This window comes from Bombina bombina, chromosome 5, assembly GCF_027579735.1.
Source record: "Bombina bombina isolate aBomBom1 chromosome 5, aBomBom1.pri, whole genome shotgun sequence".
NCBI lineage: Eukaryota > Metazoa > Chordata > Amphibia > Anura > Bombinatoridae > Bombina > Bombina bombina.
This window is the reverse complement of record NC_069503.1, coordinates 887,531,172-887,558,287: the sequence shown is the minus strand read 5'-3', so window position 1 is coordinate 887,558,287 and position 27,116 is coordinate 887,531,172. Positions and strand designations below refer to the sequence as shown.

Here is a 27,116-nt window from a genome sequence, read left to right as displayed (position 1 = left end):
TTCCTGAGTTATCTGCCTTTTCATGTGATCTTCCTTATCTTCTAATTTTTTTTTATTTTTTTTTAAGAAAAAAGGCAGTTTCTCCAACATAGGTGTGTCCGGTCCACGGCGTCATCCTTACTTGTGGGATATTCTCTTCCCCAACAGGAAATGGCAAAGAGCCCAGCAAAGCTGGTCACATGATCCCTCCTAGGCTCCGCCTTCCCCAGTCATTCTCTTTGCCGTTGTACAGGCAACATCTCCACGGAGATGGCTTAGAGTTTTTTGGTGTTTAAATGTAGTTTTTATTCTTCAATCAAGAGTTTGTTATTTTAAAATAGTGCTGGTATGTACTATTTACTCTGAAACAGAAAAGAGATGAAGATTTCTGTTTGTAAGAGGAAAATGATTTTAGCAACCGTTACTAAAATCGATGGCTGTTTCCACACAGGACTGTTGAGAGGAATTAACTTCAGTTGGGGGAAACAGTGAGCAGACTTTTGCTGCTTGAGGTATGACACATTTCTAACAAGACTTGGTAATGCTGGAAGCTGTCATTTTCCCTATGGGATCCGGTAAGCCATTTTTATTAAATAAGAATAAAGGGCTTCACAAGGGCTTAAAAAGGGCCTTCTCTAATCATAGGCAGAGCCTCATTTTCGCGCCTCTATTGCGCAGTTGTTTTTGGGAAGCAAGGCATGCAGATGCATGTGTGAGGAGCTCGGATACATAGAAAAAGCTTACTAAAGGCGTCATTTGGTATCGTATTCCCCTCTGGGCTTGGTTGGGTCTCAGCAAAGCAGATACCAGGGACTGTATAGGGGTTAAATATAAAAACGGCTCCGGTTCCGTTATTTTAAGAGTTAAAGCTTTCAAATTTGGTGTGCAATACTTTTAAGGCTTTAAGACACTGTGGTGAAATTTTGGTGAATTTTGAACAATTCCTTCATACTTTTTCACATTTTCAGTAATAAAGTGTGTTCAGTTTAAAATTTAAAGTGACAGTAACGGTTTTATTTTAAAACGTTTTTTGTACTTTGTTATCAAGTTTTTGCCTGTTTAACATGTCTGAACTATCAGATAGACTATGTTCTGTATGTGAGGAAGCCAAGGTTCCTTCTCATTTAAATAGATGTGATGTATGTGACACAAAATTTAGAGAAAATGATGCCCAAGATGATTCCTCAAGTGAGGGGAGTAAGCATGGTACTGCATCATCCCCTCCTTCGTCTACGCCAGTCTTGCCCACACAGGAGGCCCCTAGTACATCTAGTGCGCCAATACTCCTTACTATGCAACAATTAACGGCTGTAATGGATAATTCTATCAAAAACATTTTAGCCAAAATGCCCACTTATCAGCGAAAGCGCGACTGCTCTGTTATAGAAAATAACGAAGAGCATGAGGACGCTGATGATAATGGTTCTGAAATGCCCCTACACCAGTCTGAGGGGGCCAGGGAGGTTTTGTCTGAGGGAGAAATTTCAGATTCAGGGAAAATTTCTCAACAAGCTGAACCTGATGTGATTACATTCAAATTGAAATTGGAACATCTCCGCGCTCTGCTTAAGGAGGTGTTATCTACTCTAGATGATTGTGACAATTTCGTCATTCCAGAGAAATTATGTAAGATGGACAAGTTCCTAGAGGTCCCGGGGCCCCCCGAAGCTTTTCCTATACCCAAGCGGGTGGCGGACATTGTAAACAAAGAATGGGAAAGGCCCGGCATACCTTTTGTCCCTCCCCCTATATTTAAGAAATTGTTTCCTATGGTCGACCCCAGAAAGGACTTATGGCAGACAGTCCCCAAGGTCGAGGGGGCGGTTTCTACTCTAAACAAACGCACTACTATCCCTATAGAAGATAGTTGTGCTTTCAAAGATCCTATGGATAAAAAATTAGAGGGTTTGCTTAAAAAGATGTTTGTTCAGCAAGGTTACCTTCTACAACCAATTTCATGCATTGTTCCTGTCACTACAGCAGCGTGTTTCTGGTTCGATGAACTAGAAAAGTCGCTCAATAAAGATTCTTCTTATGAGGAGATTATGGACAGAATTCATGCTCTTAAATTGGCTAATTCTTTTACTTTAGACGCCACTTTGCAATTGGCTAGATTAGCGGCGAAAAATTTGGGGTTTGCTATTGTGGCGCACAGAGCGCTTTGGCTAAAATCTTGGTCAGCGGATGCGTCTTCCAAGAACAAATTGCTTAACATACCTTTCAAGGGGAAAACGCTGTTTGGCCCTGACTTGAAAGAGATTATTTCAGATATCACTGGGGGTAAGGGCCACGCCCTTCCTCAGGATAGGTCTTTCAAGGCTAAAAATAAACCAAATTTTCGTCCCTTTCGCAGAAACGGACCAGCCCCAAGTTCTACATCCTCTAAGCAAGAGGGTACTACTTCTCAAACCAAGCCAGCCTGGAGGCCAATGCAAGGCTGGAACAAAGGTAAGCAGGCCAAGAAACCTGCCACTGCTACCAAGACAGCATGAGATGTTGGCCCCCGATCCGGGACCGGATCTGGTGGGGGGCAGACTTTCTCTCTTCGCTCAGGCTTGGGCAAGAGATGTTCTGGATCCTTGGGCGCTAGAAATAGTCTCCCAAGGTTATCTTCTGGAATTCAAGGAGCTACCCCCAAGGGGGAGGTTCCACAGGTCTCAATTGTCTTCAGACCACATAAAAAGACAGGCATTCTTACATTGTGTAGAAGACCTGTTAAAAATGGGAGTGATTCATCCTGTTCCATTAGGAGAACAAGGGATGGGATTCTACTCCAATCTGTTCATAGTTCCCAAAAAAGAGGGAACATTCAGACCAATCTTAGATCTCAAGATCCTAAACAAATTTCTCAAGGTTCCATCGTTCAAAATGGAAACCATTCGGACAATTCTTCCTACCATCCAGGAAGGTCAATTCATGACCACGGTGGATTTAAAGGATGCGTATCTACATATTCCTATCCACAAGGAACATCATCGGTTCCTAAGGTTCGCCTTTCTGGACAAGCATTACCAGTTTGTGGCACTTCCATTCGGATTAGCCACTGCTCCAAGAATTTTCACAAAGGTACTAGGGTCCCTTCTAGCGGTGCTAAGACCAAGGGGCATTGCAGTAGTACCTTACTTGGACGACATACTGATCAAGCGTCGTCTCTACCTCAAGCAAAGGCTCATACGGACATTGTCCTGGCCTTTCTCAGATCTCACGGGTGGAAAGTGAACGTAGAAAAAAGTTCTCTATCTCCGTCAACAAGAGTTCCCTTCTTGGGAACAATAATAGACTCCTTAGAAATGAGGATTTTTCTGACAGAGGCCAGAAAATCAAAACTTCTAAGCGCTTGTCAAGTACTTCATTCTGTTCTTCTTCCTTCCATAGCGCAGTGCATGGAAGTAATAGGTTTGATGGTCGCGGCAATGGACATAGTTCCTTTTGCGCGAATTCATCTAAGACCATTACAACTGTGCATGCTCAGTCAGTGGAATGGGGATTATACAGACTTGTCTCCGACGATACAAGTAGATCAGAGGACCAGAGATTCACTCCGTTGGTGGCTGACCCTGGACAACCTGTCACAAGGGATGAGCTTCCGCAGACCAGAGTGGGTCATTGTCACGACCGACGCCAGTCTGGTGGGCTGGGGCGCGGTCTGGGAACCCCTGAAAGCTCAGGGTCTTTGGTCTCGGGAAGAATCTCTTCTCCCGATAAATATTCTGGAACTGAGAGCGATATTCAATGCTCTCAAGGCTTGGCCTCAGCTAGCAAAGGCCAAATTCATACGGTTTCAATCAGACAACATGACGACTGTTGCGTATATCAACCATCAGGGGGGAACAAGGAGTTCCCTGGCGATGGAAGAAGTGACCAAAATAATTCAATGGGCGGAGACTCACTCCTGCCACTTGTCTGCAATCCACATCCCAGGAGTGGAAAATTGGGAAGCGGATTTTCTGAGTCGTCAGACATTTCATCCGGGGGAGTGGGAACTCCATCCGGAAATCTTTGCCCAAATAATTCAATTGTGGGGCATTCCAGACATGGATCTGATGGCGTCTCGTCAGAACTTCAAGGTTCCTTGCTACGGGTCCAGATCCAGGGATCCCAAGGCGACTCTAGTGGATGCACTAGTAGCACCTTGGAGCTTCAACCTAGCTTATGTGTTCCCACCGTTTCCTCTCATTCCCAGGCTGGTAGCCAGGATCAAACAGGAGAGGGTATCGGTGATCTTGATAGCTCCTGCGTGGCCACGCAGGACTTGGTATGCAGATCTGGTGAATATGTCATCGGCTCCACCATGGAGGCTACCTTTGAGACAGGACCTTCTTGTTCAAGGTCCGTTCGAACATCCGAATCTGGCCTCACTCCAACTGACTGCTTGGAGATTGAACGCTTGATTTTATCAAAGCGAGGGTTCTCAGATTCTGTCATTGATACTCTTGTTCAGGCCAGAAAGCCTGTAAATAGAAAAATCTACCATAAAATATGGAAAAAATATATCTGTTGGTGTGAATCTAAAGGATTCCCATGGAACAAGATAAAAATTCCTAAGATCCTATCTTTTCTTCAAGAAGGTTTGGAGAAAGGATTATCTGCAAGTTCTTTGAAGGGACAGATTTCTGCTTTATCTGTTTTACTTCACAAAAAGCTGGCGGCTGTGCCAGATGTTCAAGCTTTTGTTCAGGCTCTGGTTAGAATCAAGCCTGTTTACAAACCTTTGACTCCTCCTTGGAGTCTTAATTTAGTTCTTTCAGTTCTTCAGGGGGTTCCGTTTGAACCCCTACATTCCGTTAATATCAAGTTATTATCTTGGAAAGTTTTGTTTTTGGTTGCAATTTCTTCTGCTAGAAGAGTTTCAGAGTTATCTGCTCTGCAATGTTCTCCTCCTTATCTGGTGTTCCATGCAGATAAGGTGGTTTTGCGTACTAAACCTGGTTTTCTTCCGAAAGTTGTTTCTAACAAAAATATTAACCAGGAGATAGTCGTGCCTTCTTTGTGTCCGAATCCAGTTTCAAAGAAGGAACGTTTGTTGCACAATTTGGATGTAGTTCGTGCTCTAAAATTCTATTTAGAGGCTACAAAGGATTTCAGACAAACATCTTCCTTGTTTGTTGTTTATTCTGGTAAAAGGAGAGGTCAAAAAGCAACTTCTACCTCTCTCTCTTTTTGGCTTAAAAGCATCATCAGATTGGCTTATGAGACTGCCGGACGACAGCCTCCTGAAAGAATCACAGCTCATTCCACTAGGGCCGTGGCTTCCACATGGGCCTTCAAGAACGAGGCTTCTGTTGATCAGATATGTAAGGCAGCGACTTGGTCTTCACTGCACACTTTTACTAAATTTTACAAATTTGATACTTTTGCTTCTTCTGAGGCTATTTTTGGGAGAAAGGTTTTGCAAGCCGTGGTGCCTTCCATCTAGGTGACCTGATTTGCTCCCTCCCATCATCCGTGTCCTAAAGCTTTGGTATTGGTTCCCACAAGTAAGGATGACGCCGTGGACCGGACACACCTATGTTGGAGAAAACAGAATTTATGTTTACCTGATAAATTACTTTCTCCAACGGTGTGTCCGGTCCACGGCCCGCCCTGGTTTTTTAATCAGGTCTGATGTTTATTTTCTCTAACTACAGTCACCACGGTATCATATGATTTCTCCTATGCAAATATTCCTCCTTTACGTCGGTCGAATGACTGGGGAAGGCGGAGCCTAGGAGGGATCATGTGACCAGCTTTGCTGGGCTCTTTGCCATTTCCTGTTGGGGAAGAGAATATCCCACAAGTAAGGATGACGCCGTGGACCGGACACACCGTTGGAGAAAGTAATTTATCAGGTAAACATAAATTCTGTTTTTTAGGACTAAATTTGTTTTCTTGCCTAGGGTTGTATCTTTTGGCTGTATCAGGCGGGAACTTTTGGTTCCTTCTTTGTGTCCTAATACCTAAATTCTTCAGAGAGTTTTTTTGCATATTTGGATGCTAATAGAGAGTTTAAGTATTATGTTGACGCTATTATAGTTTTCAGACCAACTTCTAGTTTGTTTGTGCTCTTTTCTGGTTCCAGGAAAGGGCAGGAAGCTTCTGGCATTTATTTGTCTTCTTGGTTGAGAATTATGTTCCATAAGGCTTTTTTGGAGGCAGGTTAGCCTCCACCTTAACGGATTACTGGTCATTCTACTAGTTCAGTTGCCATTTTTTTGGCCTTTTAGTAACGGGGCTTCAGTTTTCCAACTTTGCAAGGCAGCTATTGTCTTTTTCTTTGTATACTTTTGCTAAATTTTACCATTTCTATGTTTTTTGCTTCTTCTAAGACTTTTTTTAGAAGGAAAATTGTTCAGACAGTTGTCTCAGGATGATTTCTTGCCTGTTATTTTTTCATTGCATGGTTTTGCCCTTTTTTGGGTTCTTTTGGGGTTGTTGGTTTAGTTTTTCAGTGAAGAAATCTTGTTTCTTAACTTCCACCCTTTGTTTCATTACTCATGGACTCCACTGCTTGGGTATTAGTTCTTAGAAGTAATGGATTGTGGACTCTCACCACCTATATGAAAGAGCATGATTTATGCTTACCTGATAAATTAATTTCTTTAATGGAGTGAGAGTCCACGCAACCCCACCCTTTGTTTTTTTTATGGTATTAGTTTTTCACTTGACAGATTTTTCTGCTCTTCTTCTTTCCTACCTGTTTTGCTTCGTTTTAAGTTAGACTGAGGAAATCTTTGCCTCCTCCTAGTGGCAGGAAAGAGTAATTCCCAGGAGTAATAGATTGTGGACTCTCACCACCATGAAAGAAATTGATTTTTCAGGTAAGCATATATTATGTTTTTATATTCTGTGCATATTGTGTGCAATTGTGTTGAGTATTAAGGAAGTTAATGGAATAATGGTTAATGGAGTTATGGAAGCCATTGGTGAGCAAAGTCAACAACCTGTGTACTTGATTGTTTTGCTTCAAAGTCCTTGGACTTTTTTCAAATGTTTACAACTATGGTCTACTCATGTGACGTTCAACACAGAGTTTTGTTGTATTTTAGAACTGTGTTAATCATTTTTAAATAACCTATATATTTTTTTTTTTACCAGTACATCTAGTTTAGTAACACTTGAAAATGCACAAAGTTTAGTGTCTGAGCTTCAAGAAAAGCTTGAGAAAGAAAAACTTACGTTCACCGAGCAACTTGAACAACATGAAAGAAAAAAGATGGAAGAAATGCATAACCTCAGGATTTCTCTGATTGCAGAACAGCAGGTAATCTGATGTTTAATAAAAACATAAAAAAAGATGAAGACCACAGATAAAAATGATAAAATATGATGACAAAATTGAAAAAAAAAACACTTTTTCTAACTTTGACCCCCAAAATCTGTTACACATCTACAACCACCAAAAAAACACCCATGCTAAATAGTTTCTAAATTTTGTCCTGAGTTTAGAAATACCCAATGTTTACATGTTCTTTGCTTTTTTTGCAGTTTTTGCAGGTTATAGGGCAATAAGTACAAGTAGCACTTTGCTATTTCCAAACTATTTTTTTTTTCTTCAAAATGTGCAATAGTTACATTGTAACACTGATTATATATTTATCGTAACATATTCATTTCATGTTAGTGGAAAAGATTTGTAGTGATGCTTTCAATTAAATCTTCATAAAATAAAGAAATATGTTTTTATGTTTGTGAACTGTTTTCATCTACAATTTTATGTAGTTAACAATATTTGCAATGTTGTATATGTTTAATAGTAAAACTGTACCCTTGATCATACTTAGAATATTTACAATAATGCATTTTACAATATTATATACTTTTGAACAGTTTTTGGTAGCAGTGTTTGCACAAAGTATAACTGTTAAAAGCGTTGCTTTTGAAGAGCAAGCTTTCTCTTTTTATCTTGACACATTTCTGCATTTGCCAGACAACCTTTTAATATTTGTTTTTACCAGGATAGTATTATTATCTATTACGTTGTTTTTAGGAGTTCAGAGCTTCAGTATGTTAAAGTGATGGTTAACTTTAGATAATCAAATGCCATATATGTAATCTTTGCAAATAAAAAAGTATATGAATGGGTGTGTCTGGGCAGCAGCCATGCTCGATCACAATATTTGAAGCTGCTGAGGTGATCCTATTAATCCGCCAATTTTTTCAGAGGAATTTACAGTATCCTCATGTGAAACTTATGTTTGACGAACACTTATGCTCTACTGAATCAGTTGATTTACTATAACACCTTCCTTTTTCAATAAAACGTTTATTTAACACTACAGAATCTTACTGCACATGTTTCTCAATGTCCAATACACCCTTGGAGCATAAAAATTCAAACCATAAAATAGTTAAAATAAAATTAGCTAGTGCTACTTGTGCTGTGGTTATATAGTAGAAACATTTATTTAAAAGTACACTACAGAATCTTACTGTACATGTTTCTCAATGTCCAATGCACTCTTGGAGCATAAAAATACAAACCACAAAAGAAGTTAAAAAAAAAGGTCAGTAAGGCACTATAAAGCATTTGTACAATACTCACTTTATTGCTCACACTTTTGAGCTGTCCCACCGCCACACCACTGCTTGACCACCCCCACACTACTCCCAGATGACTCCCACACACTCTTCAATCTCTTCCAAAATGGCCGTTTCGCGGATATTCTCAGGTCCGCCCACGGCCGCACACTGGTCTGCCACTCATCCTGCCTCTCGCCTCCGTTTCCAGGACAATCTGAGGATTTTTTTATTTTATTTTTTTAAATTGCGTACTCTTGCGGTTTTAAAGCCGCAGCGATTAATTGCGGTTTAAAACTGCATCCGCGATGAATCGGACAGCCCTACCCACCACTAGAGAAAATGACAGTCGCGCAACATGGAAGCTGTGGAGGCATGGGAGAAAAATGTTCTAGGCCGGATCACTTATCATTTCCAGCAACTCAAAAGCAAATTCTGGTCAGCGCTCACCACAATACTTGTGCTATATGAAGATGCCTCTATGCTGGATACAGAACATCAGACCTCAGCAAGCGAGCGACAAACAGTGAAAATGCGGTCAGAGAGAGATGATGTCAATCCCCTATACCCACCTATTGCTATCATAGCTATGCTGCAGCAGTCAATTGTTAGTTCTCGAGACTACAAAATTGCGGCGGTCGACTTAGAAATTTGACTTTTTCATATCTTTAACATTGCGTAGACTACTAAGTTTCTCCCTCTGGGCTAGTAGCTTTTAACCCCTGACTAGTAAACCATAGTGATAATTTTCCACCCATGTATATGTGTATTTATATATATATATATATATATATATATATATATATGTATGTGTGTGTGTATGTGTATATATATATATATATATATATATATATATATATATATATATATATATATATATATATATATATATATATATATACACACACACACACATTTGTCACACACACATAATTGTAGGCATATTTACAAATAAAAAATGTCGTCAATAGTTTGAAAGCGTTGGGCTGGAAATAATAAGTTAAACTTTATGCATCTCTTCCCATGTTAGGAATTGGGATTATTTCCCAGTGATGAAATCATTGAATTTTCATCTTTGATTTTCTTATAGAGTTTCTTCTATAAAAATGATACATGTTGACACTTGTATTTATCTAGTATTCATAAAATGCCATCACTTTTGTTATGATATATTATTCTGTTTCTATGTTTTTCAGACTAATTTTAATACTGTTTTGACAAGGCAGAGGCAGAAAAAAGAAAACATCATTAGTGAGCTCAGTGATAAACTGAAAAGTATCACACAGCAACAAGATAGAGATAAAGGTAAGAAAGTCAAATGAGAACACTGAAACTTTTATTAAAACAATGTATGGGAACCTTTTTTTTTTTACTGCAGGCTTTAATCATTAGATAGATGTTTTACATTAAAAAACAGTACATCCTTAGAACGTCAAGGGACAAGGAGGTCAAAATTAGATTTTAATTTACTTTACTTCTGCTATTACATTTAATTTGTTCTTTTCGTGCAGTTGTTGAAAAGCATATCTAGGAAGGCTTCAGAGCAGCAATACACTACTGGGAGGTAGCTGATGATTGTTGGTTACACACATTTCTAGCTAGCTCACAGTAGTCTGCTGCTGCTCTGGGGCTGACATTAGATGTGTAGTTGACTCTTTTTCCAGAGGTTAGACACGTTGCTATATGCAAGCAAAAGTGCAGTAATAAAATGCTCTTTAAACATTTTCACTTTGCACTTTTATGTCCCTTTCAAAATTAGTAAAGTGAGCTTTGTGACTTGTAAGACTTCACTCTTAAATTCAGGTGTAGCCACTCACAGGGTGGATTTGTTTTAAATCACTGGTCAGTAAGACTGATTTAAATTATGGTTTTCATTTTTAGAATAACAACGTTTCAGATTATTTTTTCCAGTTATATCAGACCATTACTGATTTAGTTATATATAATTAGATATGCATAGATAGATCATTGAAATAAATTAAATTATTGGAAGGTGAACTATCGCCAGTTTCAGCTGTACTTTATCGGAAGGAGAAAACTATTGATTTCCTTAATGATAACAATTTAAATACTGTAGTTTTATTTAACTAAAAAAACAAAAACAAACATTACCTTTTATTATTATTATCCGTTATTTGTAGAGCGCCAAAACAGATTCCGCAGTGCTAACTTTTACCTTAATAATAACAAATTTAAGAGTTTTATTTACAATTGTGCTCATAAGTTTACATGCCCTGGCAGAATTTATGATTTATTGGCCATTTTTCAGAGAATATGAATGATAAAACAAAAACTTTTCTTTCACTCATGGTTAGTGTTTGGTTGAAGCCATTTATTATAAATCAACTGTGTTTACTCTTTTTAAATCATAATGACAACAGAAACTACCCAATTGACCTTGATTAAAAGTTTACATACCCTGGTGATTTTTTCCTGATAACATGCACACAAGTTGACACAAAGGAGTTTGTATGGCTATTAAAGGTAACCATCCTCACCTGTGATCTGTTTGCTTGCAATTAGTGTGTGTGTATAAAAGGTCAATGAGTTTCTGGACTCCTGACAGACCCTTGCATATTTCATCCAGTGCTGCACTGACATTTCTGGATTCTGAGTCATGGAAAAAGCAAAAGAATTGTCAAAGGATCTGAGGGAAAAAGGTAGTTGAACTGTATAAAACAGGAAAGGGATATAAAAAGATATCCAAGGAATTGAGAATGCCAATCAGCAGTGTTCAAACTCTAATCAAGAAGTGGAAAATGAGGGGTTCTGTTGAAACCAAACCACGGTCAGGTAGACCAACTAAAATTTCAGCGACAACTGCCAGGAAAATTGTTCGGGATGCAAAGAAAACCCCACAAATAACTTCAGGTGAAATACAGGACTTTCTGAAAACATGTGGTGAGGCTGTTTCAAGATGCACAATAAGGAGACACTTGAAGAAAGATGGGCTGCATGGTCGAGTCGCCAGAAGAAAGCCATTACTACACAAATGCCACAAAATATTCCGCTTACAATACGCTAAACAGCACAGAGACAAGCCTCAAACCTTCTGGCACAAAGTCATTTTGAGCTTTTTGGCCACAACCATAAATGCTACATTTGGAGAGGAGTCAACCAGGCCTATGATGAAAGGTACTCCATTCCTACTTTGAAACACAGAGGTGGATCACTGATGTTTTGGGGATGTGTGAGCTACAAAGGCACAGGAAATTTGGTCAGCATTGATGGCAAGATGAATGCAGTATGTTATAAAACAATACTGGAGGAAAATTTCCATTCATCAGCCCAGAAGCTGCGCATGGGACGTACTTGGACATTCCAAAATGACAATGATTCTAAACACAAGGCCAAGTCAACCTATCATTGGCTACAGCAGAATAAACTGAAGGTTCTAGAGTGGCCATCTCAGTCTCCTGACCTCTATCATTGAGCCACTCTTGGGAGATCTCAAACGTGCAGTTCATGCAAGACAGCCCAAGAATTTACAGGAACTGGAGGCTTTTTGCCAGGAAGAACTGGGGTATGTAAGCTTTTGATCAGGGTCATTTGGGTAGTTTATGTTGTCATTATGATTTTAAAAGAGTAAACACAGTTGATTGATAATAAAGTACTTCAGCCAAACACTAACCATGAGTGAAATAAAAGTTTTTGTGTTATCATTCATATACTCTGAAAAATGGCCAAGAAATCATAAATTCTGCCAGGGTATGTAAACTTATAAGCACAACTGTAATTGAAGAAAACGAACCATTACCTTAATAAATATGAATTTAAAGTTTTATGTAACTAAAACAGTAACATTATATTTCATTGTTAATACGTGCCCCTCCCTCCTCACAATTTGGTCCTTGTGCAGATCCATTCCACTCCAGACAATCTTCTATTTATTGACCTTATTGAAACTTAGTATGGGTTGATTGTGTGTACATAGATTTTCTGGGGAGCAATGGCATTAAAGGAACAGAAATGTTTAAATTAAACTTTCATGATACAGATAGAACCCGCAATTTTAAACAATTTTTTAGTTTATATATATATATATACATACATATATATATATATATATATATTATATAATTTGCTGCATTTTCTTGGTATCCATTGTTGAAAAGCATACATAGGTAAGCTCAAAAGCAATGTACTACTGTGAGTTAGCTGCTTGTCACTGTCTCACTGAATGTGTTCAGTTAGGTCCCAGTAGAGCTTCACTTGTCTTCAACAAAGGATACCAAGATAATAAAGCAAATTTGATGATAGAAGTAAATCTGAAATCAGAAAATGGTATGCTCTCTTTCATGATTACATCCATTTAAGTTTTATTTCTCAACTCTGTATGTTTATTTTTTAACAATATTTGCTGTGAAGAAGAGGCAAGTTATTTCTGCAGACACAAATTTACATAATATGTGATAATATCTTCAAAATAAAAACATTTCCTAAAATAATCTGACAGAAACCTATGGGAGGGCGGCATGACATTGTGATGGATAAATTTACCAAATAATATTAAACAATAGAACCATGCATGTACGGTATCTTGCTATATAATTAAAAACGTATCGATTTCAGGATTAATAACCTTTAGATTGTAATGTATATTAAATAGAAACTCTCTTTGGATCGATTTTTCCTCAAAAAGCATTTTATTTAAAAAAAAAAAAAAAAAAAACTATTTAAATAAAAATAAAATCCATTTTTTTTTAATATATTTTTTTTTTAACTTATTGATTTTTATCCACCCTGGCCACTCACAGAAACAATTTCCTATTTCTCCAACATAGGTGTGTCCGGTCCACGGCGTCATCCTTACTTGTGGGATATTCTCTTCCCCAACAGGAAATGGCAAAGAGCCCAGCAAAGCTGGTCACATGATCCCTCCTAGGCTCCGCCTTCCCCAGTCATTCTCTTTGCCGTTGTACAGGCAACATCTCCACGGAGATGGCTTAGAGTTTTTTGGTGTTTAAATGTAGTTTTTATTCTTCAATCAAGAGTTTGTTATTTTAAAATAGTGCTGGTATGTACTATTTACTCTGAAACAGAAAAGAGATGAAGATTTCTGTTTGTAAGAGGAAAATGATTTTAGCAACCGTTACTAAAATCGATGGCTGTTTCCACACAGGACTGTTGAGAGGAATTAACTTCAGTTGGGGGAAACAGTGAGCAGACTTTTGCTGCTTGAGGTATGACACATTTCTAACAAGACTTGGTAATGCTGGAAGCTGTCATTTTCCCTATGGGATCCGGTAAGCCATTTTTATTAAATAAGAATAAAGGGCTTCACAAGGGCTTTAAAGACTGGTAGACATTTTTCTGGGCTAAAACGATTGATTTATAAGCATTTTTAATAGTTTATAGCTTTGAGGAGTTATTTTATTCTTGGGAATTATGTTGAATAACCGGCAGGCACTGTATTGGACACCTTTTTCTCTGGGGGCCTTCTCTAATCATAGGCAGAGCCTCATTTTCGCGCCACTAATGCGCAGTTGTTTTTGGGAAGCAAGGCATGCAGATGCATGTGTGAGGAGCTCAGATACATAGAAAAAGCTTACTGAAGGCGTCATTTGGTATCGTATTCCCCTCTGGGCTTGGTTGGGTCTCAGCAAAGCAGATACCAGGGACTGTATAGGTGTTAAATATAAAAACGGCTCCGGTTCCGTTATTTTAAGAGTTAAAGCTTTCAAATTTGGTGTGCAATACTTTTAAGGCTTTAAGACACTGTGGTGAAATTTTGGTGAATTTTGAACAATTCCTTCATACTTTTTTACATATTCAGTAATAAAGTGTGTTCAGGTTAAAATTTAAAGTGACAGTAACGGTTTTATTTTTAAACGTTTTTTGTACTTTGTTATCAAGTTTATGCCTGTTTAACATGTCTGAACTATCAGATAGACTATGTTCTGTATGTGAGGAAGCCAAGGTTCCTTCTCATTTAAATAGATGTGATGTATGTGACAAAAAATTTAGAGAAAATGATGCCCAAGATGATTCCTCAAGTGAGGGGAGTAAGCATGGTACTGCATCATCCCCTCCTTTGTCTACGCCAGTCTTGCCCACACAGGAGGCCCCTAGTACATCTAGTGTGCCAATACTCCTTACTATGCAACAATTAACGGCTGTAATGGATAATTCTATCAAAAACATTTTAGCCAAAATGCCCACTTATCAGCGGAAGCGCGACTGCTCTGTTTTAGAAAATACTGAAGAGCATGAGGACGCTGACGATAATGGTTCTGACATGCCCCTACACCAGTCTGAGGGGGCCAGGGAGGTTTTGTCTGAGGGGGAAATTTCAGATTCAGGGAAAATTTCTCAACAAGCTGAACCTGATGTGATTACATTCAAATTTAAATTGGAACATCTCCGCGCTCTGCTTAAGGAGGTGTTATCTACTCTGGATGATTGTGACAATTTGGTCATTCCAGAGAAATTATGTAAGATGGAAAAAATATATCTGTTGGTGTGAATCTAAAGGATTCCCATGGAACAAGATAAAAATTCCTAAGATTCTATCCTTTCTTCAAGAAGGTTTGGAGAAAGGATTATCTGCAAGTTCTTTGAAGGGACAGATTTCTGCCTTATCTGTTTTACTTCACAAAAAGCTGGCGGCTGTGCCAGATGTTCAAGCTTTTGTTCAGGCTCTGGTTAGAATCAAGCCTGTTTACAAACCTTTGACTCCTCCTTGGAGTCTCAATTTAGTTCTTTCAGTTCTTCAGGGGGTTCCGTTTGAACCCCTACATTCCGTTGATATCAAGTTATTATCTTGGAAAGTTTTGTTTTTGGTTGCAATTTCTTCTGCTAGAAGAGTTTCAGAGTTATCTGCTCTGCAGTGTTCTCCTCCTTATCTGGTGTTCCATGCAGATAAGGTGGTTTTGCGTACTAAACCTGGTTTTCTTCCGAAAGTTGTTTCTAACAAAAACATTAACCAGGAGATAGTTGTGCCTTCTTTGTGTCCGAATCCAGTTTCAAAGAAGGAACGTTTGTTGCACAATTTGGATGTAGTTCGTGCTCTAAAATTCTATTTAGATGCTACAAAGGATTTCAGACAAACATCTTCCTTGTTTGTTGTTTATTCTGGTAAAAGGAGAGGTCAAAAAGCAACTTCTACCTCTCTCTCTTTTTGGCTTAAAAGCATCATCAGATTGGCTTATGAGACTGCCGGACGGCAGCCTCCTGAAAGAATCACAGCTCATTCCACTAGGGCCGTGGCTTCCACATGGGCCTTCAAGAACGAGGCTTCTGTTGATCAGATATGTAAGGCAGCGACTTGGTCTTCACTGCACACTTTTACTAAATTTTACAAATTTGATACTTTTGCTTCTTCTGAGGCTATTTTTGGGAGAAAGGTTTTGCAAGCCGTGGTGCCTTCCATCTAGGTGACCTGATTTGCTCCCTCCCATCATCCGTGTCCTAAAGCTTTGGTATTGGTTCCCACAAGTAAGGATGACGCCGTGGACCGGACACACCTATGTTGGAGAAAACAGAATTTATGTTTACCTGATAAATTACTTTCTCCAACGGTGTGTCCGGTCCACGGCCCGCCCTGGTTTTTTAATCAGGTCTGATGATTTATTTTCTTTAACTACAGTCACCACTATATGATTTCTCCTATGCAAATATTCCTCCTTTACGTCGGTCGAATGACTGGGGAAGGCGGAGCCTAGGAGGGATCATGTGACCAGCTTTGCTGGGCTCTTTGCCATTTCCTGTTGGGGAAGAGAATATCCCACAAGTAAGGATGACGCCGTGGACCGGACACACCGTTGGAGAAAGTAATTTATCAGGTAAACATAAATTCTGTTTTTCATTTTAGGACATGTATTATTTAAATAGCTTTAAAATAGTTTGACACTAACTATGATTGGCTACACAAGAAACATCCAGAATTGTTTTGGGGGAGGAAAATCCATGAACATTTGATCCTAGATTAAAAATACGCAATTTGTTGAAACCTCTTTAAAAAGAAAAGTGTTAAACTTGTGCAACCCCCCCTGCAATATCCCTAAAATAACTGTAAATAACATTTGCTATGCTCTGTTTACATGCCACATTTGAATGTTAAATAATACATGTCATCATGTTATCAGCCCTTATTTTCTAATGCTTGCCCAGATGAGCACTCTGATACCTCACAGGATCTAGTGAGTCTGCCTGATGCTGAATATGTTTACTTTTTGAAAGTAATTTCATGGTTTCATTTCCTATTAAACCTGATTCAGACCATGCATATTGTTTTAATTTATTGAAGTCTGAATGCATTTCATTTTCCTGTTTTACCTTTAAAAGTCCTTTTTTTTAGGTTGTGTTGTTTTTTTGTTTTGGTTTCAAACACTTTTTTTTTCCAAACTATCTAGATTTGATTGAAACACTTTCTGAGGACCGAGCCCGTTTGCTTGAAGAGAAGAAAAGACTTGAAGAAGAATTAAAAAATCTGCACATGCATAATGTAGTATCTTCAAGTCATGTGGCTGCTATGACTCAAACAAGTGAAGCTTCTTCACCTGGCTTCTCTTCTGATATAGAGAAACAAGTGTGTGAAGCCACTATCCTAGAGGAGGAAAGATTGGAAAGCACAATGGAGACGAGCATGGTGTCTGTTCAGTAAGTACATATAGTAGTCTTAAAAGAATAGTCTAGTCAAAATTAAACTTTCATGATTCAGATTTTAGGTTCAGAACCTGGGTAGCACTTTCTGATTGGTGTCTAAATGTAGCCACCAATCAGCAGGCGCTACCCAGGTGCTGAACCAAAAATTGTCTGGCTTCTAAGCTTACATTCAAATAAAGATAGCAAGAGAACAAAGTCAAAATTGCTAATAGAAGTAAATTAGAAAGTTGCTTAAAATTGCATGCTCTATCTGAATCATGAAAGTTTAATTTTGACTAGACTTTTCCTTTTAAAATGACATACTCTAACAAATAATTGTACCTTAACCGTTATCACACTAGCAGGGATAACTTTTTAGAAATAATCATTCTAGCAATTTAATGCAGTTACATGCAGACACATGCAAGAGGCACAATATGATCCTTCACAGGCATTTACTTAATCAGGCACATCGCTCAGGAGTAGCCCCTCTACATATCACATTGAGAGTCTCCTCCTTTGAGGATGACATTTCAGAAGCTCAGCATCAAATGCTAAAGGAGTGGCAGAGGATGTGTCCTTTTATTTCAGCCTTGAGCATATTCACACCCTGCTACGGGAAGTTTTACTTGCTTAAGAAGTAGAGTGCTCTCCTTCTACAGACAAGCAACCAGTAAAAAATATTGACTGCTTGCTAGGCAGATTATTCCTTTGGAGGACAGTACTGCCTTCTAAAATCCCATCTACAGAAAGCTTGAAAGTTTTTACAGAAGAACCTTCAAGCTGAAGGCCTTCATGTTTAGGCCAACTATCAGTATAGCTTGTTTAGCTACAGCAGTGCTGAAGAAGCTACTCTGGAAGAGATTCAGGATCACTTGAAATTAATCAGGACCGAAAACAGCTTTTTATGTTAAGCAACTGTAGAAATGAAAAATACAGGCATGGCTGTTTTGGCTAGACAAGCAATATGGCTCAAGTTCTAGTCTGATCACAAGGTGTCTCAGAGCACACTATTATATCTTCCTTTTCAGGAAAAGATTTTGATTGGACCAGGCCTGCATTTATTGAGTACACACAGAGAGAAGCACACTCACAGGAACGAACAACTGGCTCAATATTATTGTTAGTCTGTTCTATGGCGATTTACCACCTGGGTGCAACTTCTTTTAGCCCAGTAATGCTTTTCACAGAGAAAATTTCCTGTAGTATATCAGTCTGATCCCGCCTATTACGGTCAGTCCAGCGCTGAAATACCAGGCAATTCCTCTCTGAACAAGGAACACAGCAACCCCAGACGATCGTTTCGGCCTTCATTGGGCCTCGTCGGTGAGGTGTAGTCATATTCCTCTAAGCACACTGAGCAAGGAGTCCACGTCTTGTTTCCCCTTTTTCCCATAGGGAGACTAAATACACACAGAGAGAAGCACACTCACAGGAACGAACAACTGGTTCAATACTATTGTCAGCCTGTTATATGGCGATTTACCACCTGGGTGCAGCTTCTTTTAGCCCAGTAATGCTTTTCACAGAGAAAAACTTTCCTGTAGTATATCAGTCCGATCCCGCCTATTACTGTCAGTCCAGCGCCGAAATACCAGGCAATTCCTCTCTGAACAAGGAACACAGCAATACCAGACAATCGTTTCGGCCTTCATTGGGCCTCGTCAGTGAGGTGTAGCCATATTCCTCTAAGCATTTATTGAGGTAACTGTTTGGAAAATCAACTTTCGAAAGAGCTCCTTAACTCCTTAGACCCAAGTCTCTTTTCTAGGGTTCAGAATTGAACATCACAGATTCAGACTGCAACAGGCCTGTTCTCAGCTTCAACTTAATCCTCTAACTCCCGTTGTTGTAGACAACATGGTTGCTATTTAAGATGCAGTTGCATTTGCCAGATTTCATCTGCATCCTGTATAACTGATGATGTCACAGCAGTTAAACAGAGTCTCAGAAGATCTTGTTGGCCAAAGCCACAGCAGTGTCTTATATCAAATACCAGGGCTAAAAATTGAGTTTCCTGGCAATGAGCAAAGTATCCCACATTCTCAGAACATCACCATTACATAAATTCGGCTATTCACATCCCAGGAATTAACTATTGGGAAGCAAACTTTCTTAGTTGCCAGTATCTTAATCTGGGGGAATAGTCTCTAAATCAGGAGAGTTTCGACCAGATTGTGAGACTGTTGCTTGCCAGAGATAGATCTTATGGCCTTCTACTTTAATCACAATATTGTGTCAGGTCTCAGGATCTTTAGGCAAATCTGATAGATGTTCTAGAGGTTCCCTGGTCATTCAAGTTGATCTACATCTTTCCACCTTTTGTGTTAATATCCAGGGGCGGACAAGCATCAGTCATTCTGATAGCTGCAGCTTGGCTCACAGATTATTTTATACAGATCTGATTCTAATGTCTTTGTACCCACCTTGACAGCTTCTTCTCATAGGCCTTTCATCAGGATCTCAAAATTCTAAATTTATCAGCCTGGCGATTAAATGACTAGTGCTGTTCCAAAGAGGTTTATCTAATAAAGGGATTGATTTTTTGAGTCATGCCAGAAAACATTGGTATATCATGTTTGGAAAACCTTTTTCTTCATAAATGGAAAGAGTCCACAGCTGCATTCATTACTTTCGGTAAATAAGAACCTGGCCACCAGGAGGAGGCAAAGACAACCCAGCCAAAGGCTTAAATACTCCTCCCACTCCCCTCATCCCCCAGTCATTCTGCCGAGGAACAAGGAACAGTAGAAGAAATATCAGGCGCCCCACATAAAAAAAATACAGGTGGGAAGCTGTGGATTCTTTTTCCATCTGAAGAAAAGAAAATTATCAGGTAAGCATAATTTATGTTTTTCTTCATAAATGGAAAGAGTCCACAGCTGCGTTTATAACTTTTGGGAAAACAATACCCAAGCTACAGAGGATACTGAATGCCAAGACAGGAGGGTACAAGAGGCGGCCCATTCTGAGGGCACCAGGCCTGAAACCACTACCCAACAAAACCCAGCTTCGTTCGAAACAGAGAACCTAGAAAGAAAAGGCCTCAAGGACACTGACCCGTAGATAGTCCAGAAGCCTAGCTAGAGACCACAAAATCAGACTCAACTGAGCCAACAGTCCTCCAGGAGACACCGTCGCCCAGTGGTTGGCCCCCAGCCACACTTACTTAGCAAAGAGAACACCAGCCCAAAACTCCCAAAGGACAGGGCAAGGAAAAATCCAAGGAACCCGAAAAAACACCACAAATTCCATAAAGGAAAAAAAAATAGAACGAGCCCAGCTTGCAAAGACCCAAACAGGTCCTTGACAAACAAGGGTAGGCAACGCTCAGACCAACAGAAATACAAGGTCTAGGAACGGGCATCCGAACAGCGAGTTCTACTCTCAACATTGTTGAAGTACCGAAAACGACAACTGAAGACGTATTCCTCAAGTCGTCAGCAATCAGAATACGGAAGTATTCAACACACATACATGTAACAGACCCAGACGAGAAAAACACCCGAGTCAAAAACACACAGAGAAACAGAACCTAGAAGGAAAAGGCCCCAAGGACACTGACCCGCAGATAGTCTGGAAGCATAGCTGGAGACCACAAAATCAGACTCAACTGAGCCAAGAGTCCTGACCTCCAGGAGGAGGCAAAGACACCCCAGCCAATGGCTTAAATACTCCTCCCACTACCCTCATCCCCCAGTCATTCTTTGCCTTTCATCCCAGGAGGTTGGCAGAGAATTGTCAGAAGTTTGTTTTGTCTCTTATGGAGGGTAGTGCTCTTCGACATGGGACGGGGGTTTTAAGTAATCCTATCGGTCTCTCAGTGAGGGCCTGGATGAAAGTAAGAGTTCGGAGATGCAGGGAGAGTCTTTCTGCAAAACCATCCCGACTCATATCAACAGCTCCACAAGCAGTCGGCATTGTCGAACTTCGCTTCGCTGCCTACTTTCTTCTCTCAAGTCCATGGCTGAAGCGCTGCTACTATTCGGTACACTTGAAGGGCCGTGTTCCTGTTCCATGGCGTAGATTCCGGTAAGATTGTTTCATTTTACTTCATCAGAATGTATTGTAACTTATTTGTTTCCTGTAAGATGCTATCTTGCGGGACTTATTAAGTATATATATATATATATATATATATATATATATATATATATATATATGGCCTCAGTGAGGTTCTTTTCGTATCTTGGAATTGAGGGTTAATATCTCCCGAGGGGGATTATTGAACAGGGGGGTTGTTTAATCATGTTTGTTATGTGATTCAATCTGCTTATGTGTAGTGTTAACTGGGCTCTTGGCAAAACATAAAGGCCTTTGAAAGTGACGCGACCTTATGGTTGGGCGCTCTTTATTTGGACTGTACGGTTCACCTTGTGACGGACGTATTTACGTTCTGGTCTTCCATTTCCGCATTCCTGACAGTGTGGCGACTGAAAAATTTGGGTCTGCTAGTGTCTGGTCCTAGGAGGTGGTGAGTGCCCCAGCCATTGTGGGTGTCAGGTGCCGTTAGAATTTTCTTTAGTCCATATTATATATTCTCTATCTAGCGAAGGAGGATTCTGATGCTGAGACTGTTCACATTTCAGATTCAGACTCTTTGTCTTGGGAAGCAGTGTTAATTTCGTCGACTAAAACTAGACTAAAATGACTATAAAACTAAAGAAATTCTGATGACTAAAATACGACTAAAACTAAAATGACATTTTAGTCAAAAGACTATGACTAAAACTAAATCACAATGACATTTTAGTCAAAAGGCTATGACTAAAACTAAATCAAAATTTGCTGACAAAAACATTTTATGCAAGGTGTTATAATCAATCCATATCCAATTACTGCTCTTTTGTAAAATTTACAAAACTTAATTTTATTAAATTTTAAGATATATAAAGACATGTTATATACCACAGTTAAATCTGTTAAATTTGTATTGCATGTTCAAACCTTAATACCATAAATAAAAACAGGTTAATAAACCTTTACTCCGGGAGTATATAATGAGTTTGGAAGTTCTAGAGCCGAAAATCTTTCAAATCTGTGAACAATCAATTGATTCTTCCTATAGAAATAAGCATAACCCAGGAATAATGGTTTAAGTTATGCTGTGCCTGTGCTAGCTGCAGAAACATTTTGCTGTGTTGAGTTACTTGAATCTTGTTTTAACTATTAACAGAGAACTGTTAAAGTTTTTATACGGGGTAATATGTTCAATACAGCCAATACAGTTTACAGTTTTGTTTTTTTATATTTTAAAGTTACACGTCTGTTTGTTTATGAAACTTGGTTTTATTTAATTTTAAGTTTAATAAAGATGTTACATATCACAACGGCTAAATCTGTGTCTGTATTACATGTTTAAACCTTAATACCATAAATATTAACAGGTGTTATGTTTACTCCTGGAGTATATAATCAGTTTGCAAATTATAGATAAATGCTTAAATAATGCATTACACTTTAACTAAACCCCTTAGATTTTAGTCGACTAAAATCTACTGGAGATTTAGTTGACTAAAATCTACTGGAGATTTAGTCGACTAAAATCTACTGGAGATTCAGTCGACTAACACTAGACTAAAACTAAAACAATTCAGATGACTAAAGGACGACTAAAACTAAAATGGCATTTTAGTCAAAAGACTAAGACTAAATCGAAATTTGCCGTCAAAATTAACACTGTTGGGAAGAATGTGAATTGGCCCCGTTGACGTAGGTCAATCGGTTATGTTCGATATGCCATATTAGAGCGCCTTGTGCAACCTCCCCCCCCCCCCCCCAGAGGTTGCAACTCATTTTCGATTTCACATATTTTTGGCGATTATACGTTATACGTCTGCAAAGCCCAGACGTTTATTTGCGTTTGTGCTCGTGCCCGATTGTCCCGGGTCTCCCGGTCTTGGGTGGGCCTATACAGTTCCCTGCGGGTGTAGCTGTTCCTGAGTATTGTGCCCTTCGCTACAGAATAGCACGCCTCCACGTTTTACTCAGGCACGTTTTTGAGTTATTAGAGGATCCTATCCTTAACGGATACAGGTATCCATAGTATTCTTCTTCGAATGGCTCACCTCATTAGACATGAGGGGATGACTTAATCTCCTGATTGATGTTTTTTTGAGATCCTTCCCAGTTTTTGTTGTTAAATCAAAATTCCGTTTTGCTGGTCCTGCGGGTATGCCTGTTTCTTCTTGGGCGTTTACCTACGGGTTGCCTTATATTTTCTTGTATCCGGTTAGGATGACTTTTATTTTTTATTGTATGTTTCCTTTGGGAGCTTTCTCTGGGATCGATTCTCACTGTTTACTTCTGCGGAAGTTTGTTAAGGACATGTTAGTCCAATGTTTTGTCTGTTATTCTCTTCCACTCTGATGGAGGATTTAGGCTGCTTTACGGGTATGGCCCTGTTTGCAGGCTGGTCCTGCTTGGGTTCAACTCTTCTGTCTCTTGGCTTGTTAAGACACTTGGGGCCTGTTCTGCCTGGCTGCTCCGGTTGAGACGCCAAGTGCTTACGTTTCGATTTATGTTTCTTGTTTTATTTTACAAATTTCAGCTACGCATTCTAAAGAGGACTCATGGGGCTGCAAGGATTGTTTTCAGTCTTATGTAGTCCTCAAGCTGGTTGACTGGGTCAGCGCCGTTCCACTGCATCACTCCTTTTGTTTCCGATTCTCTCGGAACCTAGAGTATTCTTCGCGTGGGAGGATTGGGGGTTTAGCGCATCCTTACCACTGGTTTAGGGCAGTTTGGCCTTTCTGAGGTTCTAGGAATTGTCCTTTTGGACTTGTTCCTTCCGTGGTTCTCTAGTCAGTGAGACCCTTGGACTTGTCCATTTCTCCTTGTGTGTTAGGTCTTTCGGGAGTTGGTTGCTCTCTTCTTGAAACCCTTTGGATTTGTCCGTTCCTCCATGTGGGTAGGGTCTCCTTTGGGGACCTGGTTTTCCCTTCGGAAGTTTCCTTTGAACTCTGCTTAGGGTTTTTCCCGGATCTGGGGATGTTCTGCGTCCTTGTTTTTGGCTCCGTCTTGTATGGCGGTGGTGTGGAGACTAGCCTTTGCTCGGGTGACCTTGTCCTCAAGGTATTCCCTTGCCTTAGACGTCTTGTGGCTGTTCGATGCCTATGGGCTCTAGTGTCTTGGTTCGAGATGCCTTAGCTCCTTTGGAGCGTTGGACTTTGGCATGGAGTGGTCTCTTCCTTGGGTCGGGACTTGCGAGGTGTTCTCGTTCTCTTGGATATTGCATTGTTATCTCCCTGTGGGTCTGTTTTTTATATCAGACGGTGGGTTTGAGTTTCTGGGATATTGTTGGTTTTAAACAATTGGGGGCTCAGACCCGTCATCGCCCTGGTTCTTTCGGTGGCTGAGGTTTTTTTGCTCAGCATTTTCCCTTGTGGATCACCTTGCAGGTTTTTACTGGTCTTTTCAGGATCTAGGGTGGGTTTGGGGTTCTCCTGTTCCAGGGAACATGGGTTATGACCTTTGGTCTGGCTAGTGGATCTGGTCACGGTTGGCCATATTTCCTGAGTGCCGCTGCACATAGGGCTTGCCTACGGTTTACTGAATGGTTTCTCTTGGACGTTTTGCTGCCGTAACCTGATGGCTTAGCGGTTCTGCAGGCAAAGGGTTTACAGGGTAACCTCTGCAGCTATTGCACCCAGTCTGTGTGCTAAATCTAAGGAGATTCCTTCCAAGTTCATTTGCGTTGGAGATTGTTCTCCTGTTAAGCCTGTGGCCTTATGTTCCGTGGCCAGGTGCTCTTTTTGTCGAGGACCTGTTTGGGTATTTGCGAGCTGGGCTCGTTCTGGGCTGGAATTAAAACTTTAGGACACAGAATGAAAAAGACTAAAATAGCTTCAGCTCATATGGTGTTAAGATTGTGTGCAAATCCAGATCTTAGTGTGTTGCATTTTCACAAAAATAAATACAGCTCTGAAAAGAGCCGAAAGCCTCAAGCAGCCACCTTCTTCCACATTCGGCAGTGAGCGAAATCGCCAAATGCACGTATCTAGTGTTAAATGACTCAACTTAAAGCATTATAGGGTTCTGGTTTAAAAATAAAGTGCTGTGGAGCATTTTATTCCCCACAAAATCCCTTTCACTCTTAGCTATATTTATAGAGCTGCGGTGCAGCTTTAATGCTCTGCCTCACCCCCCAGAAGACAGACAGCTTTTTTACCTGAGATCATTGTTTCCTCCCTATATAATAAATATAGGCATTTGTGTTTAACCCCTGAGACGGAAGTAAGCACTTCTAGATTATAACACAGCAAGTGATTTGGATAATTTCTATGTTCACCCATCTTGTCTAACTCACTAGTTATAGCCATATGTGGATTGGCAAATCGCTGTACACATGGCCACAATTTTGACTTTTCCCTTTGCTTAAATTAAATAATTATATTTTTTATTATTAAATTAGAATGTCCCTTTAAGTTTCAGATTTTAATTTCAGTCCTAAAGAGCCATTGCAAAACTACCTGATTTGTTTAAAATATTACCTTGGTGTATTGCATCCCTTTATTGAACTTATTTCCATTTTTCTATCCACTATTTTTTTCTTCATTAGATTTAAAGAAAAAAAAAAAAAGAAAAAACCCTATATTTATGTCCTCGAAAATGAGAGTTTAATTGTAACCTTTAAATCAAGTATGAGTATGATTTATTGTGGCCTTAATTTCAGATTTATTAGGACCCTTTTTATGTTTTATTTCTAAAATGTACAAAGGCAAAAACTAAAATAAATAATTGCTAGGAATTATTTTAAGAGGCTAACTTTATTAATGGGACAATAAATAGCCATAATACATATTATTGGTAAAACATGCCCCACACATGTTGAAATGAGAACTTTTGCCAAAATGCAGTTATTCTTTTAATTTCTCATTAAAGCATTGGTTATTTTATAAAGAATGCCATTGCACTTTAAAGGGACAGTGAAGTCAAAATTACACTTTAATGATTTAGATAGAGCATGAAGTTTAAAACAACTTTCCAATTTACTAGCTGGTGATGATTGGTGGTTGCACATAAATGCCTCTTGTCATTTGCTCGCCAAATGTGTTTAGCTAGCTCCCAGTAGTGCAAAAATGCTCCTGAGCCTACCTAGGTTTACTCTTTAATACAGGATTACAAAAAACAAAAAAATGAAGCAAGTTCGACAATAGAAGTTAAATTAGAAATTTTTAAAACTGCATGCTTGATCAGAATGATAAAAGTTTAATTTTGACTTTAATGTCTATTTAATTATATGGTTTTGACGTTTGTGGAACATACCTCATTTTAAAAATGTGATATTCAATCATCCCAGAAGTTTCTAAGAGTATTATTATTATTATTATTATTATTAATAATACAAAATTTGTAAAATGCTAGAGGACATTGAGAAAGAGAAGCTGAAAGCAGTCTCCAGTTTTTCCAAGATGGACCTTACTCCTTGAAATTATTCACTTTGCAGGAAATAATTGGCTGCTTCTTCAGTTCCTTAGTCAAAATTAGCTTTCTTGATTAAGATAGAGCATGCAATTTTGAACAATTTTTGAAATTAATTTTATCATCTAATTTGCTTTGTTGTCTTGGTTGCCTTTGTTAAAATCATGCCTTGGTAGGCTCACGGCCGCAATGCACTACTGGGAGCTAGCTATTTATGGGTGGCTGCACAGAAACGCCTCTTCTCATTGGCTCACCTGATGTGTTCAGTAGTGCACTGCTGCTCCTTCAGCAAGGGATAACAAGAAAAGGAAAACAATTGGGTAATGGAAATATATTAGAAAGTTGTTCAAATTTGTATGCTCTATCAAATACATTAAATATTATGGGGGATTTTGAGTCCTTTTAAGTCAAAGTGAATTTCAGTATTAAGAATTGAAAGTACCAGAGTCAACTGTTTGGTTACTTAACCCTTTTTTTCTAATTTAGTGATGGTAAACCTTTCACTTTGTCTAATCAGATCTGAAATAGAAGCAATATTTTAGATGGACTTTAATCAATTCTAATGAAGATACTCTGTAACTTCTTAAAGGGACAGTAAACCTACCAAATAATGTAATATAATTCTGCACAAA

General features: G+C 39.2%; 1 protein-coding gene across 1 annotated transcript in view; it reads left to right on the top strand.

Annotated features, from left to right (window-relative positions):
• Positions 1-27,116, top strand: part of RB1CC1 (RB1 inducible coiled-coil 1) — a gene marked incomplete in the record, with an annotated part of 595,085 nt that overhangs the window by 377,621 nt on the left and 190,348 nt on the right. Inside the window, 3 exon segments of the mRNA XM_053715035.1 lie at positions 7,054-7,219; positions 9,672-9,780; positions 16,830-17,076. Of these exon segments, the coding sequence (XP_053571010.1) occupies positions 7,054-7,219; positions 9,672-9,780; positions 16,830-17,076 (522 nt within the window).